General features: G+C 37.5%; 1 protein-coding gene across 2 annotated transcripts in view; it reads left to right on the forward strand.

Annotated features, from left to right (window-relative positions):
• LRP11 (LDL receptor related protein 11) overlaps positions 1-18,957 on the forward strand; it is a 130,505-nt gene that overhangs the window by 109,323 nt on the left and 2,225 nt on the right. For both annotated transcript variants that reach the window (XM_053710655.1, XM_053710654.1), the window contains 2 exons: positions 3,446-3,502; positions 5,832-5,924. In XM_053710655.1, the coding sequence (XP_053566630.1) occupies positions 3,446-3,502; positions 5,832-5,924 (150 nt within the window). The remainder of the gene's footprint in view (positions 1-3,445; positions 3,503-5,831; positions 5,925-18,957) is intronic.

Genomic DNA, 18,957 nt, shown 5'->3' on the forward strand with positions numbered 1-18,957 from the left:
TAAAAAAGTTCCTTTCCCACCAGTAACAGTTGAGATAATAGAATCCAACTGAGAACCAAATAATTTGTTACCCTGGAAAGAAATGGAAAGTAGAGTTGATTTAGACGCCATATCAGCATTCCAAGTCTTAAGCCATAAAGCTCTTCTAGCTAAAATAGCTAGAGACATAAACCTGACATCAACTCTAATAATATCAAAAATGGCATCACAGATAAAATTATTAGCATGCTGAAGAAGAATAATAATATTATGAGAATCATGATCTGTTACTTGTTGCGCTAAAGTTTCCAACCAAAAAGTTGAAGCTGCAGCAACATCAGCCAATGATATAGCAGGCCTAAGAAGATTACCTGAACACAGATAAGCTTTTCTTAGAAAGGATTCAATTTTCCTATCTAAAGGATCCTTAAACGAAGTACCATCTGACGTAGGAATAGTAGTACGTTTAGCAAGGGTAGAAATAGCCCCATCAACTTTAGGGATTTTGTCCCAAAATTCTAATCTGTCAGACGGCACAGGATATAATTGCTTAAAACGTTTAGAAGGAGTAAATGAATTACCCAATTTATCCCATTCTTTGGAAATTACTTCAGAAATAGCATTAGGAACAGGAAAAACTTCTGGAATAACCACAGGAGATTTAAATACCTTATCTAAACGTTTAGAATTAGTATCAAGAGGACCAGAATCCTCTATTTCTAAAGCAATTAGTACTTCTTTAAGTAAAGAACGAATAAATTCCATTTTAAATAAATATGAAGATTTATCAGCATCAATCTCTGAAACAGAATCCTCTGAACCAGAAGAGTCATCAGAATCAGAATGATGATGTTCATTTAAAAATTCATCTGTAGGGAGAGAAGTTTTAACAGATTTTTTATGTTTACTAGAAGGAGAAATAACAGACATAGCCTTCTTGATGGATTCAGAAACAAAATCTCTTATGTTATCAGGAACATTCTGCACCTTAGATGTTGAAGGAACTGCAACAGGCAATGGTACTTTACTAAAGGAAATATTATCTGCATTAACAAGTTTGTCATGACAATTAATACAAACAACAGCCGGAGGAATAGCTACCAAAAGTTTACAGCAGATACACTTAGCTTTGGTAGATCCAGCACTAGACAGCGATTTTCCTGAAGTATCTTCTGACTCAGATGCAACGTGAGACATCTTGCAATATGTAAGAGAAAAAACAACATATAAAGCAAAATTGATCAAATTCCTTAAATGACAGTTTCAGGAATGGGAAAAAATGCCAAAGAACAAGCTTCTAGCAACCAGAAGCAATGAAAAATGAGACTTAAATAATGTGGAGACAAAAGCGACGCCCATATTTTTTTAGCGCCAAATAAGACGCCCACATTATTTGGCGCCTAAATGCTTTTGGCGCCAAAAATGACGCCACTTCCGGAACGCCGACATTTTTGGCGCAAAATAACGTCAAAAAATGACGCAACTTCTGGCGACACGTATGACGCCGGAAACGGAAAAGTTTTTTGCGCCAAAAAAGTCTGCGCCAAGAATGACGCAATAAAATGAAGCATTTTCAGCCCCCGCGAGCCTAACAGCCCACAGGGAAAAAAGAGTCAAATTTTTGAAGGTAAGAAAAAATGATAAATTCAAATGCATTATCCCAAATATGAAACTGACTGTCTGAAAATAAGGAATGTTGAACATTCTGAGTCAAGGCAAATAAATGTTTGAATACATATATTTAGAACTTTATAAACAAAGTGCCCAACCATAGCTTAGAGTGTCACAGAAAATAAGATTTACTTACCCCAGGACACTCATCTACATGTTTGTAGAAAGCCAAACCAGTACTGAAACGAGAATCAGCAGAGGTAATGGTATATAAATAAGAGTATATCGTCGATCTGAAAAGGGAGGTAAGAGATGAATCTCTACGACCGATAACAGAGAACCTATGAAATAGACCCCGTAGAAGGAGATCACTGCATTCAAATAGGCAATACTCTCCTCACATCCCTCTGACATTCACTGCACGCTGAGAGGAAAACCGGGCTCCAACTTGCTGCGGAGCGCATATCAACGTAGAATCTAGCACAAACTTACTTCACCACCTCCATAGGAGGCAAAGTTTGTAAAAACTGAATTGTGGGTGTGGTGAGGGGTGTATTTATAGGCATTTTGAGGTTTGGGAAACTTTGCCCCTCCTGGTAGGAATGTATATCCCATACGTCACTAGCTCATGGACTCTTGCTAATTACATGAAAGAAATTGAGTATTGTTATTGTAAATAGAATTTTATGGTAAACTGCTTTCAGTATATCATCATAATATGTGTAGAGACTGAGAGATTGTACTGTCCTTTATTTGTGTATTTGCTTTGGTATAACACTAGGACATTTTGTATATAAAAATAATATAATACAACAGAATTACATATGTGATTACTATTTTAGCTTTAGTATAGAGATTACCCTCCCACTTGACACCTCCCACCCCCTGATCCCTCCCAAATAGCTCTCTTCCCTCCCTCACCCCCCACTGGTCAACACCATCTTAGGTACTGGCAGACAGTATGCCGTTTAGTTTTTTTATTATTTTTTATTTTTGTTTTTTCTGCAGTGTAGTGATCCTCAACCCTCCCACCCCAAAATAGCTATCTAACCCTCCCACCCCAAAATAGCTATCTAACCCTCCCACTAATTGAGGATTTTTTATTTTTCTGTAGTGTAGTGGTCCCCCCCCACCGGCGATCATTAGTTAAGAACCCCCCACCCACCTTTTTTTCTGTAGTGTAGGTCCCCATCCCTCCCTCTCCCTTCATTTTTTTCCTTCATTGTAGGGCCTACCCACTCCTTCCCCCTCCTCCCTCTGCTGCTGGACTGCCACCCGTCTCCTGCCTTCCCTCCCATACCTCTCGCCAGCATCAGCAGATGATCATTACAGACAGTGACAAACAGTGTAACCGTCTAACAATCAGGCATCTGCCTTCATATGGAACCGGAGCACCGATCATTTTCCAGTTCCATATGCAGGCAGATGCCTGATTGTTAGACGGTGACACTGTTTGTTACCGTCTGTAATGATCAGGCATCTGCCTTCATATGGAACCGGAGCACCAATCATTTTCCAGTTCCATATGCAGGCAGATGCCTGGAGCTCAGGAACTTCAGCTTTGGAGCTTCCTGCAGCTCGGTTATATATATATATATATATATATATATATATATATATATATATATATATATATATATATATATACACACATACACATCATGCGGTACGATAGACAAAGTACTGCATGCCGTATATATACGTTAATTTGGGTTAAGGGGTTTAAGTAAATCATTGTGTCTAACATTTTTTTACTGTTTAATGTCTTTTTAACTAATTCAGTTTCTGAAAAAAATATTTAAAATTGTAGAGGTGTAAGAATTATTTTTGCAAAATGATGGAATTTTTCTTACAGGAACGGTCATACATCACACAACACCAGAGTCCAATCGAAAATTAAAGGCAGTTACAGGTCTGACATTTTTCTTTACCATAATTTAATTTATATGATTATATTTTAACTATATTATGGCAAGAAATATCAGTTTAACAATATGGCTTCTAAATTACTGTAAGGAATCTATTCAGATGTTCTAACATAAAGATCTCTAAAGAATTGACTGGATTCACATGAATGAGCTAATCTGCAGGTAACAGATTTTTCTATCTGTTGGAGCAAAAAAACCTGCAGATTAACGTACATATTGGATCTTTCATTTTCATGTTTTTAGGTTTTTATAATCTCACATCCATGTGTGTTCTTGTTTTATATTAACTGTTTTTAATGAATCTGTTATTATTGAGATACAAAACCATCAAAAATGTATTATTCTTATAAAGAGAAGCGTTAGCAAGGTTCATGTTCTGTGTGAGATATATATGTGAAATAGAGCACAACCAGGCACATGCGTTTCATAAGATTTAATTAAAAGTTGCACCAGTGTCCACATTTATCAGTCAGTTGACTAATACACTGTTATAGATTCACCATGGAATATACAAACTCTGAGAAAAATTCCAGTTATCATCTGAAAATGATTCACTAAGAGTTGGAGAGCTACCATGTTTAGTAAATCAACCCATATGATTTAGGAGTATCTCACTCTAAGGGGCCAATTTATCAATGTCTGTCCGACATGATACGCTATAGCGTATCATGTCCAACAGACATCGCTGAATTGCACAAGCAGTTCACCAGAACTGCTTGTGCAATGCCGCCCACTGCAGATTCGAGGCTAATGGGACACTAGCAGGGGGTGTCAATCAACCCGATCGTATAGGATTACAGACCGCAGCCTCAAAGGCGGCGGACCAGTTATGAAGGCTCGCGTGGAAACAGGAGCATCAAACTCCATTCAGAGCTTGATAATTCGGCCCCAAAGTGTTTTGAACCACTCGTAAATATATACAGCTGTTTTTAAGAAACCACACAATGCTAATATTAGTTACTCCAATAATGCTGTGTTACACTTCCCTTCACTGTTAAGTAATACACTCATTTTCTCTCTCTAGAATTAACATGTTACGTCACAGGGAACTCTTTTAGGGTATAGTGATTGTGCAGGTTTCCAACGTTGTTCAGTTCCACTCAGTGTATACGTTTATTCCCAGATGTGTATGCTCTGATGCTTTCTAACTAATGTCTAGTTTATTTCCAGATTGTGCATGAGGTAGCACAACATAGAATGTGGATTATTGTAAGATGCAAGTGATAACTTTATCTGGGATCATCATTCCCAAACCCCAATTCTTTATGCTTCAAATGCACAAATTAAGTGTAGCAAGGAACCTTTATAACATTGATTTGTGTCTTTTTCTTGTTAGTTAAATTGTTTCAACAGTAGGCTTTCCCTCAAAATGTCATTGTCTTACCAAAAAGTAGAGGCTCTTGGCTGGTCTGTAATGAAATCATATGGATGCTGGTGTCAAGTAGGAAGAAACAACTATGCGTTTTTACCTTGAGCTAATTCAGTGATGTCTTCTAAAACTACTTACAAGATACTTCTTGGTAATTCATAAATTACCCAATTGAGTAAACAATGTAGCAATCAAGCACTTATTACAAAATAGACTATGAAATTCCTACTTTATCAAAATTTGATTATTTTATTGACTAGTAATTTTTTTTGCAAACCAGCTGAGTAAGCTTTTTTTATGTCACTTTCAGTCAATTTGATAAGAGTGCAACAGCATACTACTTACTAGACTGAGTATTGTATATGTTGAAGTCACTTATGCTAAATGTTAATAAGTGTGCTAGATTTGTTCCTTCTAATTTTCAGACTATCATTCTGATTTTTATGTAGTTATACAAATTACATACTTCTTACCACTACTGGTGGAAGGCTATTTACAACGTTCACCAACTTTTTTATTTAACAGTCCCCCTGTGATTGTTGGTATTTCCCTATTATCTCTATGTCATTTATTTTACTTATTTGTGTATGGATTTAGATTTTTAATGCAGATTCTCATTGCTGCATTGTACTCATCCGAAGCCTTTACGGGCTACTAATTAATCCTCCATTTGAGCACATGACCCTGTTATAAATTTGTCATTTTTAATTGATTCTCTTGTGCTCAGAAATAGGGATAATAAAATAATGTTGCTTGACACCTTAGATCTAGTGACTGTTCTATGTTAGTTCAGTATCTGCTCATGGATAAGATAAATATAGTCTTTAACTTGCTGACCTTTCATCCCATAAAGCCAGACTGAGGTTTAATGGAACATTGTGCTTACAGTTGTTCTGAGACTCTTACTTTATTTGTAATATATTATCTGAATTGTTCCTGTCTAGGCACTGCTGCTACGAGTGACAAAGACTTGGATAACTTTTCCTTCCTCTCCAAAGACACACAGCATGGAAGTGGGCACCCAATCCCAGAAGCGGGTAATTGCCAACATTTTTTGTACTATAGTTTTGGAAAGGCCACATGTTTGCTTGTATTCTAGTATTATTACAGTGGGGCAAAAAAGTATTTAGTCAGCCACCAATTGTGCAAGATCTCCCACTTAAGAAGATGTGAGAGGCCTGTAATTTTCATCATAGGTATACCTCAACTATGAGAGACACAATGTGGAAACAAATCCAGACAATCACATTGTCTGATTTGGAAAGAATTTATTTGCATATTATGGTGGAAAATAAGTATTTGGTCAATATCAAAAGTTCATCTCAATACTGTGTTATATATCCTTTGTTGGCAATGACAGAGGTCAAATGTTTTCTGTAAGTCTTCACAAGGTTGTCACACACTGTTGCCGATATGTTGGCCCATTCCTGCATGCAGATCTCCTCTAGAGCAGTGATGTTTTGATGCTGTCGCTGGGCAACACGGACTTTCAACTCCCTCCAAAGGTTTTCTATGGGGTTGAGATCTGGAGACTGGCTAGGCCACTCCAGGACCTTGAAATGCTTCTTAGGAAGCCACTCCTTCGTTGCCCGGGCGGTGTGTCTGGGATCATTGTCATGCTGAAAGACCCAGCCACGTTTCATCTTCAATGCCCTTGCTGATGAAAGGAGGTTTGCACTCAAAATCTCACGATACATGGCCCTATTCATTCTTTCATGTACACGGATCAGTCGTCCTGTTCCCTTTGCAGAGAAACAGCCCCAAAGCATGATGCTGCCACCCTCATGCTTCACAGTAGGTATGGTGTTCTTTGGTTGCAACTCAGCATTCTCTCTCCTCCAAATACGACGGGTTGCGTTTCTACCAAACAGTTCTACTTTGGTTTCATCTGACCATATGACATTCTCCCAATCCGCTTCTGGATCATCCAAATGCTCTCTAGCATACTTCAGATGGGCCTGGACATGTACTGGCTTAAGCAGGGGGACACGTATGGCACTGCAGGATCTAAGTCCCTGGTGGCGTAGTGTGTTACTAATGGTAGCCTTTGTTACGTTGGTCCCAGCTCTCTGCAGGTCATTCACTAGGTCCCCTCGTGTGGTTCTGGGATGTTTGCTCACCGTTCTTGTGATCATTTTGACCCCACAGGGTGAGATCTTGCGTGGAGCCCCAGATCGAGGGAGATTATCAGTGGTCTTTTATGTCTTCCATTTTCTAATTATTGCTCCCACAGTTGATTTCTTCACACCAAGCTGCTTGCCTATTGCAGATTCAGTATTCCCAGCCTGGGGCAGGTCTACAATTTTGTTTCTGGTGTCCTTCGACAGCTCTTTGGTCTTCACCATAGTGGAGTTTGGAGTGTGACTGTTTGAACTTGTTATCAGTATAAAAGACACCTGTCCACAACCTCAAACAGGTGCCATTAATACAGGTAATGAGTGGAGGACAGAGGAGCCTCTTAAAGAAGAAGATACAGGTCTGTGAGAGACAGAAATCTTGCGTATTTGTAGGTGACCAAATACTTATTTTCCACCATAATATGCAAATAAATTCTTTCCAAATCAGACAATGTGATTGTCTGGATTTGTTTCCAAATTTTGTCCCTCATAGTTGAGGTATACCTATGATGAAAATTACAGGCCTCTCTCATCTTCTTAAGTGGGAGAACATGCACAATTGGTGGCTGATTAAATACTTTTCTTTCATGTAATTAGCAAGAGTCCATGCGCTAGTGACGTATGGGATATACATTCCTACCAGGAGGGGCAAAGTTTCCCAAACCTTAAAATGCCTATAAATACACCCCTCACCACACCCACAATTCAGTTTTACAAACTTTGCCTCCGATGGAGGTGGTGAAGTAAGTTTGTGCTAGATTCTACGTTGATATGCGCTCCGCAGCAAGTTGGAGCCCGTTTTTCCTCTCAGCGTGCAGTGAATGTCAGAGGGATGTGAGGAGAGTATTGCCTATTTGAATGCAGTGATCTCCTTCTACGGGGTCTATTTCATAGGTTCTCTGTTATCGGTCGTAGAGATTCATCTCTTACCTCCCTTTTCAGATCGACGATATACTCTTATTTATATACCATTACCTCTGCTGATTCTCGTTTCAGTACTGGTTTGGCTTTCTACAAACATGTAGATGAGTGTCCTGGGGTAAGTAAATCTTATTTTCTGTGACACTCTAAGCTATGGTTGGGCACTTTATATAAAGTTCTAAATATATGTATTCAAACATTTATTTGCCTTGACTCAGAATGTTCAACATTCCTTATTTTTCAGACAGTCAGTTTCATATTTGGGATAAATGCATTTGTTTCAATCATTTTTTCTTACCTTAAAAAATTTGACTTTTTCCCTGTGGGCTGTTAGGCTCGCGGGGGCAGAAAATGCTTAATTTTATTGCGTCATTCTTGGCGCGGACTTTTTTGGCGCAAATTTTTTTTTCTGTTTCCGGCGTCATACGTGTCGCCGGAAGTTGCGTCATTTTTTGACGTTTTTTTGCGTCAAAAATGTCGGCGTTCCGGATGTGGCGTCATTTTTGGCGCCAAAAGCATTTAGGCGCCAAATAATGTGGGCGTCTTTTTTGGCGCTAAAAAATATGGGCTTCACTTTTGTCTCCACATTATTTAAGTCACATTATTTATTGCTTCTGGTTGCTAGAAGCTTGTTCACTGGCATTTTTTTCCCATTCCTGAAACTGTCATTTAAGGAATTTGATCAATTTTGCTTTATATGTTGTTTTTTTCTTTTACATATTGCAAGATGTTCCACGTTGCAACTGAGTCAGAAGATACTTCAGGAAAATCACTGCCCAGTGCTGGAGCTACCAAGCTAAGTGTATCTGCTATAAACTTTTGGTATCTGTTTCTCCAGCTGTTGTTTGTATTGCATGTCATGTCAAACTTATTAATGCAGATAAAATTTCCTTTAGTACTGTTACATTACCTGTTGCTGTTCCGTCAACATCTAATTTTCAGAGTGTTCCTGATAACATAAGAGATTTTATTTTTTAAATCCATTAAGAAGGCTATGTCTGTTATTTCTCCTTCTAGTATACATAAAAGTCTTTTAAAACTTCTCTTTTTTCAGATGAATTTTTAAATGAACATCATCATTCTGATACTGATAATGGTTCTTCTGGTTCAGAGGTTTCTGTCTCAGAGGTTGATGCTGATAAATCTTTGTATTTGTTCAAGATGGAATTTATTCGTTCTTTACTTAAAGAAGTATTATTTGCATTAGAAATAGAGGATTCTGGTCCTCTTGATACTAAATGTAAACGTTTAAATAAGGTTTTTAAATCTCCTGTAGTTATTCCAGAAGTGTTTTATCTCCCTGATGCTATTTCTGAAGTAATTTCCAGGGAATGGAATAATTTGGGTAATTTATTTACTCCTTCTAGACGTTTAAGCAATTATATCCTGTGCCATCTGACAGATTAGAGTTTTTTGGGACAAAAATCCCTAAGGTTATGGGGCTGTCTCTACTCCTGCTAATGTACTACTATTCCTACGGCAGATAGTACTTCATTTAAGGATCCTTTAGATAGGAAAATTGAATCCTTTCTAAGAAAAGCTTACTTATGTTCAGGTAATCTTCTTAGACCTGCTATATTTTTAGCGGATGTTGCTGCAGCTTCAACTTTTTGGTTAGAAGCTTTAGCGCAACAAGTAACAGATCATAATTTTATAGCATTATTATTATTCTATAACATGCTAATAATTTTATTGGTGATACCATCTTTTGATATCATTAGAGTTGATGTCAGGTATATGTCTCTAGCTATTTTAGCTAGAAAAGCTTTATGGATTAAACTTGGAATGCTGATATGTCTTCTAAGTCAACTTTGCTTTCCCTTTCTTTCCAGGGTAAATAATCATTTTCGTTCCTTTCCTCACAACAAGGAACAAAAGCCTGATCCTTCATCCTCAGGAGCGGTATCAGTTTGGAAACTATTTCCAGTTTGGAATATATCCAAGCCTTATAGAAACCTATAGCCAGCTCCTAAGTACCTATGAAGGTGCGGCCCTTATTCCAGCTCAGCTGGTATGGAGCAGATTACGTTTTCTTCAAAGAAATTTGGATCAATTCCGTTCTCAATCTCTGGTTTCAGAACATTGTTTCAGAAAGGTACAGAATTGGCTTCAGTTAAGGCCTCCTGCTAAGAGATTTTTTTCTTTCCCGTGTCCCAGTTAACACAGCAAAGGCTCAGCATTTCTGAAATGTGTTTCAGATCTAGAGTTGGCTGGAGTATTTATGCCAGTTCCAGTTCTGGAACAGGGGCTGGGGTTTTATTTTATCTCTTCATTGTACCAAAGAAGGTCAATTCCTTCAGACCAGTTCCGGATCTATCATTATTGAATCGTTATGTTAGGATACCAACATTCAAGATGGTTACTGTAGGACTATCCTGCCTTTTGTTTAGCAAGGGCATTATATGTCTACAATAGATTTACAGGATGTGTATCTGCATATTCCGATTCATCCAGATCACTTTTAGTGTCTGAGATTCTCTTTTTAGACAAGCATTACCAGTTTTTTGGCTCTACCGTTTGGCCTAGCCTCAGTTCCAAGAATTTTTTTCAAAGGTTCTCGGTGCCCTTCTTTCTGTAATCAGAGAACAGGGTTTTGGTATTTCCTTATTTGGACGATATCTTGGTACTTGCTCAGTCTTCTCATTTTCGAAGAATCTCATACGAATCGACTTGTGTTGTTTCTTCAAGTTCATGGTTGGAGGATCAATTTACCAATCAATTCATTGATTCCTCAGACAAGGGTAACCTTTTTAGGTTTCTAGATAGATTCAGTGTCTATGACTCTGTCCTTGTCAGACAAGAGAAGTTTAACATTGATATCAGCTTGTCAAAACCTTCAGTCACAATCATTCCCTTTGGTAGCCTTATGCATGGAAATGTTGGGTCTTAGGACTGCCGCATCAGATGCGATCTCCTTTGCTCGTTTTCACATGCGACCTCTTCAGCTCTGTATGCTAAACCAATGGTGCAGGGATTACTCAAAGATATCTCAATTAATATCTTTAAACCGATTTTACGACACTCTCTGACATGGTGGACAGATCACCATCGTTTAGTTCAGGGGGCTTCTTGTTCTTCCGACCTGGACTATAATCTCCACAGATGCAAGTCTTACAGGTTGGGGAGCTGTGTGGGGGTATCTGACGGCACAAGGGGTTTGGGAATCTCAGGAGGTGAGATTTCCGATCAATATTTTGGAACTCCGTGCAATTTTCAGAGCTCTTCAGTCTTGGCCTCTTCTGAAGAGAGAGTTGTTCATTTGTTTTCAGATAGACAATGTCACAACTGTGGCATACATCAATCATCAAGGAGGGACTCACAGTCCTCTGGCTATGAAAGAAGTATCTCGAATTTTGGTTTGGGCGGAATCCAGCTCCTGTCTAATCTCTGCGGTTCATATCCCAGGTATGGACAATTGGAAAGCGGATTATCTCAGTCGCCAAACGTTGCATCCGGGCGAATGGTCTCTTCACCCAGAGGTATTTCTTCAGATTATTCAAATGTGGGAACTTCCAGAAATAGATCTGATGGCTTCTCATCTAAACAAGAAACTTCCCAGGTATCTGTCCAGATCCCGGGATCCTCAGGCGGAGGCAGTGGATGCATTATCACTTCCTTGGAAGTATCATCCTGCCTATATCTTTCCGCCTCTAGTTCTTCTTCCAAGAGTAATCTCCAAGATTCTGAAGGAATGCTCGTTTGTTCTGCTGGTAGCTCCGGCATGGCCTCACAGGTTTTGGTATGTGGATCTTGTCCGGATGGCCTCTTGCCAACCGTGGACTCTTCCGTTAAGACCAGACCTTCTGTCTCAAGGTCCTTTTTTCCATCAGGATCTGAAATCATTAAATTTAAAGGTATGGAGATTGAACGCTTGATTCTTGGTCAAAGAGGTTTCTCTGACTCTGTGATTAATACTATGTTTCAGGCTCGTAAATCTGTATCCAGAGAGATATATTATAGAGTCTGGAAGACTTATATTTCTTGGTGTCTTTCTCATCATTTTTCTTGGCATTCTTTTAGAATACCGAGAATATTACAGTTTCTTCAGGATGGTTTAGATAAGGGTTTGTCCGCAAGTTCCTTGAAAGGACAAATCTCTGCTCTTTCTGTTCTTTTTCACAGAAAGATTGCTATTCTTCCTGATATTCATTGTTTTGTACAAGCTTTGGTTCGTATAAAGCCTGTCATTAAGTCAATTTCTCCTCCTTGGAGTTTGAATTTGGTTCTGGGGGCTCTTCAAGCTCCTCCATTTGAACCTATGCATTCATTGGACATTAAATTACTTTCTTGGAAAGTTTTGTTCCTTTTGGCCATCTCTTCTGCCAGAAGAGTTTCTGAATTATCTGCTCTTTCTTGTGAGTCTCCTTTTCTGATTTTTCATCAGGATAAGGCGGTGTTGCGAACTTCTTTTGAATTTTTACCTAAGTTGTGAATTCCAACAACATTAGTAGAGACATTGTGGTTCTTTGGATATTGTTAGAGCTTTGAAATATTATGTTGAAGCTACTAAGTCTTTCCGAAAGACTTCTAGTTTATTTCTACTAGGTCAGTTTCTACTTCCTGGGCGTTTAGGAATGAAGCTTCGGTTGATCAGATTTGCAAAGCGGCAACTTGGTCCTCTTTGCATACTTTTACCAAATTCTACCATTTTGATGTATTTTCTTCTTCTGAAGCAGTTTTTGGTAGAAAAGTACTTCAGGCAGCGGTTTCAGTTTGAATCTTCTGCTTATGTTTTTCATTAAACTTTATTTTGGGTGTGGATTATTTTCAGCAGGAATTGGCTGTCTTTATTTTATCCCTCCCTCTCTAGTGACTCTTGTGTGGAAAGATCCACATCTTGGGTAGTCATTATCCCATACGTCACTAGCTCATGGACTCTTGCTAATTACATGAAAGAAAACATAATTTATGTAAGAACTTACCTGATAAATTCATTTCTTTCATATTAGCAAGAGTCCATGAGGCCCGCCCTTTTTTGTGGTGGTTATGATTTTTTTGTATAAAGCACAATTATTCCAATTCCTTATTTTTTCTTATCACCCCACTTCTTGGCTATTCGTTAAACTGAATTGTGGGTGTGGTGAGGGGTGTATTTATAGGCATTTTAAGGTTTGGGAAACTTTGCCCCTCCTGGTAGGAATGTATATCCCATACGTCACTAGCTCATGGACTCTTGCTAATATGAAAGAAATGAATTTATCAGGTAAGTTCTTACATAAATTATGTTTTTTGCCCCACTGTATATGCCATCCACTTTAAAATGGCCATTAAATATAATAGAAATGCATTATCGACTAATACATAATAAAAAAGACAATACAGTAGCAATACCAATATTAGAACTAAAGACGTACAGGCTAGTACAATGGGAACTTGCACTGGCTATAAAAATACAATGTTAAAAAAAGCTGTCAATTCCTTAAAATACATTTTAAAGTGTGAAGTTGAAAAAATGCACTTTAGTAAAATGAAAAAGCTGTGGCTACTATCTTTTATAGGATATAATTATCCTGTACATAAAATATTTTTCCTAAAAAGAAAAGGATATGCCAAAAGTTAAACATGTTTTTTTAAATAACAAAATGACTTTAAATACATAATATAGTATTTTATAGTAGAATACATATATAACAAACAATATACATATGTATACAATATACATACTCTCCCAGCATATAGGTTTATTATTAAAGGGATAGTATAGTTAAAATTAAATTTTCATGATTCAGATAGAGCATGAGATTTTAAGAAACTTTCTAATTTGGTCCTATTAATTTTTCTTCATTCTCTTGGTATCTTTATTTAGAAAAGCTGGAATGTAAGCATAGAAGCCAGCCCATTTTTGGTTCAGCACCTGGGTATGCTTGTTGATTGGTATCTAGATGTAGCCATCCATCCAATCAGCAAGTGCTACCCAGGTTCTGAACCAAAAAACATAATTTATGTAAGAACTTACCTGATAAATTCATTTCTTTCATATTAACAAGAGTCCATGAGCTAGTGACGTATGGGCTATACATTCCTACCAGGAGGGGCAAAGTTTCCCAAACCTTAAAATGCCTATAAATACACCCCTCACCACACCCACAAATCAGTTTAACGAATAGCCAAGAAGTGGGGTGATAAGAAAAAAAGTGCGAAGCATATAAAATAAGGAATTGGAATAATTGTGCTTTATACAAAAAAATCATAACCACCACAAAAAAGGGTGGGCCTCATGGACTCTTGTTAATATGAAAGAAATGAATTTATCAGGTAAGTTCTTACATAAATTATGTTTTCTTTCATGTAATTAACAAGAGTCCATGAGCTAGTGACGTATGGGATAATGACTACCCAAGATGTGGATCTTTCCACACAAGAGTCACTAGAGAGGGAGGGATAAAATAAAGACAGCCAATTCCTGCTGAAAATAATCCACAACCAAAATAAAGTTTAACAAAAAACATAAGCAGAAGATTCAAACTGAAACCGCTGCCTGAAGAACTTTTCTACCAAAAACTGCTTCAGAAGAAGAAAATACATCAAAATGGTAGAATTTAGTAAAAGTATGCAAAGAGGACCAAGTTGCTGCTTTGCAGATCTGGTCAACCGAAGCTTCATTCCTAAACGCCCAGGAAGTAGATACTGACCTAGTAGAATGAGCTGTAATTCTTTGAGGCGGAATTTTACCCGACTCAACATAGGCAAGATGAATTAAAGATTTCAACCAAGATGCCAAAGAAATGGCAGAAGCTTTCTGGCCTTTCCTAGAACCGGAAAAGATAACAAATAGACTAGAAGTCTTACGGAAAGATTTCGTAGCTTCAACATAATATTTCAAAGCTCTAACAACAACCAAAGAATGCAATGATTTCTCCTTAGAATTCTTAGGATTAGGACATAATGAAGGAACCACAATTTCTCTACTAATGTTGTTGGAATTCACAACTTTAGGTAAAAATTCAAAAGAAGTTCGCAACACCGCCTTATCCTGATGAAAAATCAGAAAAGGAGACTCACACGAAAGAGCAGATAATTCAGAAACTCTTCTAGCAGAAGAGATGGCCAAAAGGAACAAAACTTTCCAAGAAAGTAATTTAATGTCCAATGAATGCATAGGTTCAAACGGAGGAGCTTGAAGAGCTCCCAGAACCAAATTCAAACTCCAAGGAGGAGAAATTGACTTAATGACAGGTTTTATCCACCTCCCTTGGAGGCAAAGTTTGTAAAACTGATTTGTGGGTGTGGTGAGGGGTGTATTTATAGGCATTTTAAGGTTTGGGAAACTTTGCCCCTCCTGGTAGGAATGTATATCCCATACGTCACTAGCTCATGGACTCTTGTTAATTACATGAAAGAAATAGGCCGGCTCCTAAGCTTACTTTCCAGCTTTTTTAAATAAAGATATCAAGAGAACGAAGAAAATTTGATAATAGGAGTACATAAGAAAGTTGCTTAAAATTGCATGCTCTATCTAAATCATGAAAGTTTATTTTTGACTAGACTATCCCTTTAAGTTTTTTGTTCCTTAACAACAATGGTGATCACATACACTTATTTTAATGGGAAAACATTACTGGGAGATTCTAATGTTGTAAACAACATCGGCCAGCTTAGGTGAACCTTTTCACACATTCCTGTCTCACCACCCTTTCAGGGATGAGCTAAGAAATTGTAAGAAATCTACTAAATGTACAGTAAAACTTAAATCACATAACTATTATTTAAACAGTTACTAAACAGAAACCATTTGTACATTTAGTGAACACACAGTATATGCTGTATAAACATGCTTTGAATACATGCTGCTTCCACACTGGTGAGATCTGTATTCACTGGCCATGTGGGCGGACTGTTGATTAGGCGGCGATTCCTATTGTTTTCTATGGAAGGAACATCGCCAATCATCTAGACAGGGGCGGATCCAGAGCCCAATATAACATTTATTTTATTAGAATTTCCTTTAAAGACTTTACACTCATTACTTCTCTAAGCATTAAGTGCAAATAACAGAGATGATGCACCCTAATAAGTTCTCAACACTGCTACTCCCTAAAAAACAAATGCTCCTCCAAACAAATGTTAGGTTAAAATAAGAAAATCGGCAAAAAGGGAGAGCGCTAAATTATTAGCTGGATGAGATTAAATACTTATTGGCAAGCTAATAGCTGTGATACTATGAATAAGCATTTTTAAAAATTATGAATATTAATAGCATAACGCACAATGGAGTTGAAAATAAAACAAATTGTGAATAAAATGTGAATACATTTTTACTGAAAATAATGTCATCTTTATATAGGCCTGAGGCCGAAACGCGTAGATTTGTCCACTGCATGCTATCTGTTTACAGCAACACCCAAAATCCCAGACCTGTGGTTGTTCGGTTATAAACCGTTCTCTTGGAGTTCATCTTTTTCCTGTGAAACAGGTGACTATACTACTAGTCCGTTTGAAAATACCGTCATTTGGAGATTTGTCTACTGCATGCTACTTGGTAGCTACAACGGAGAAAATATCTCACAAAAAATCCTTAACTTGGGGGTGATCGATTACGAACCGTTCCCTTGGAAACAATCCTTTTCCTGCAAAAAAGGCGATTCCACTACAAGTCCGTTTAGGAACACGGATCACCTGACAGTATCTGGTAATACTACTTCTTCATGGAAAAACGGATCCATAAGGGCTTCTCGCTCTAATCCAATCGTACATAACCATTCCACATAACCCGGAAGAAAATACTGCAGATTCTGCATAACCGGCTCCCAGACTTTTCTCTGCAGAAACATCGTTGGGCCAGCTGAGTCTTTCTATAAACTACCTTCCGCCGCCTGGTCGGCATAACCCAACATCTCCCAAAGGTTTGATTGTATTCATTTTACAAAGTTGCCATTTGGCACTGCCGCTTGGTCGACCATACAAGGTTTGGACACATACCACTGCAGTGTGTATCTTTTTTAAGTTACATTTTAACATTAGTACCAGTCATTTCTTTTAAACTCAATGTGTTTTTTACTTGTCGCAACAAATTAATTGTGTATTTAAATTAATTGTGTATTTGAATTTCTTGTGTTTATATTCAGTAAAAATGTATTCACACATTCATCACAATCGATTTATTTTCAACTCCATTGTGTGTTATGCTATTAATATTCATAATTTTTAAATATTCTTATTCATAGTATCACAGCTATTAGCTTGCCAATAAGTATCTAATCTAATCCAGCTATTGCTTTAGCACTCTTCCTTTTTGCCGATTTTCTTCTCTAAGCATTAAGTCTCATTATATTGGTCATAACCTCAAAATACCGTGTCTGCATATATTACCATGTTTTTGGTAATATCACTGGACTTAATCAGCTTACGTTATTCTGTTACATTGTAGGCCTGATTACTATAAACTTGCTAGCTTGAAATGAAATAACGCAAACACTTTTTATTGTAATGTAGGTGTCTCTCCTTCACACCAAAAACCCCGCTCCTAAACTAAAATTTGCTTTCTAACATTTATTGAGGGACCTTTAAGTTCTGACAAGACTTCTCAGATAATAGAGAATAAGGCCCTATGTCTCAATGTATCAAAAGTACATTGTGGAAAAGTCTTCTTTCCAGAATAATATGGATTGCCAAAAGGGGGTTTATACAAACCTGTTCTGTGAATAAGACAAATCTGTTTAGAAACCTGATATCCAGGTTTGTTATATTCCCTCAGGCATTAATGGTGATGCTGGACTTCAAAGATTATAATATTTTAACAGGGCTGTTATCAGCCACTAGTCCCGGATGAGTAAGAATTTGCAGTGGACAAGATATCCCCTCCACATTTAGTGAACTAGCAACCTTTCTTCCCTAGCTAGGAAAATACTGTGCTTTTCCACTACTATATAAATGGGTTGAAATTCCACAAATTTAGGGATTTTGAGTGGAGCATGCAATAAGGGGTTTATCACAAATATTTGTGCTCTTTGAGCTTACCGCTGGTATTAAGAGTTAAAAGTAAACCCGATCGCTTGAGCACAATCGCGATTTACTCCAGAATAATTACTGCGACTTCAGAGCTCTGGTTAATTAAAAAAGTTGCACAAAGCACATAAAAAATACATTACAAAGTATAGTTACACTTATAATATCACTATCGAATAACAATTATTCACAAAAAATATTGCACACAAAAGTTATAAATTCTCAAAGATAATGGGCTTTAACATAGAGATACATACATGTTTAATGACGTATATGTATGTATATACATATGTATTTATGTGTGCGTGTATTTACGGCATATATACACATATAAACACAAATACATATCTACACATATATAGACATATATAGAAGTGCATTGAAGCCCTTTGCAGATAAAAACATGAAAAAACATTCATGCCATATTAATTCTTAATAATGGTTTTTACTATGTATTTACTGTAAATATTTGTCATCCAGTGTTCTGCACATAGCAGAATATGTTTTAAGTATTTATAAATAGATATTCATATATCTATCTATACCCAGGGCCGGACTGGGACAAAAAATAAGCCTGAGCATTTTAAAGCAAAGCAGCCCCTCCCCCACCACAGTTTCTTATCTAACCGTATACCATTTACTAAACATGACAAGTTTAATGTACCTGTTTAAGTGATAAACATTTAACGCTTCTAACACTGTATTTTGTAAATAGCAAGCATAAAAAGGGGTGACACATGGCCTAGCACAGTAGGATGAAGAGTCCATGTGAAAATGAGTAGGCGCAAGATAGGGGTTTAGGGGTGGGATTTGCACTGAAGATTATCACATAGCGACAAAGCAACAAAATAGTGCCAGGGCCACAAGAAGCCATGCACACTGCTTACTATAAAGAACAGGGTCACTAGTCAAATAACACAGAGATAGCTATCTAGGTATAAGACAGATGTAGCTAACTAGATGTAGACAGATGTAGCTAACTAGATGTAAACACGAGTAGTCACATTTGAAAGGGGCACAGCCCGGCCCTACCGCGCCATAACACTAAGTGCAGCTCGCTCCTGCTCTGTCTGACAGCAGGAGCGAG

This window comes from Bombina bombina, chromosome 4, assembly GCF_027579735.1.
Source record: "Bombina bombina isolate aBomBom1 chromosome 4, aBomBom1.pri, whole genome shotgun sequence".
In the NCBI taxonomy this organism is placed as follows: Eukaryota; Metazoa; Chordata; class Amphibia; order Anura; family Bombinatoridae; genus Bombina; species Bombina bombina.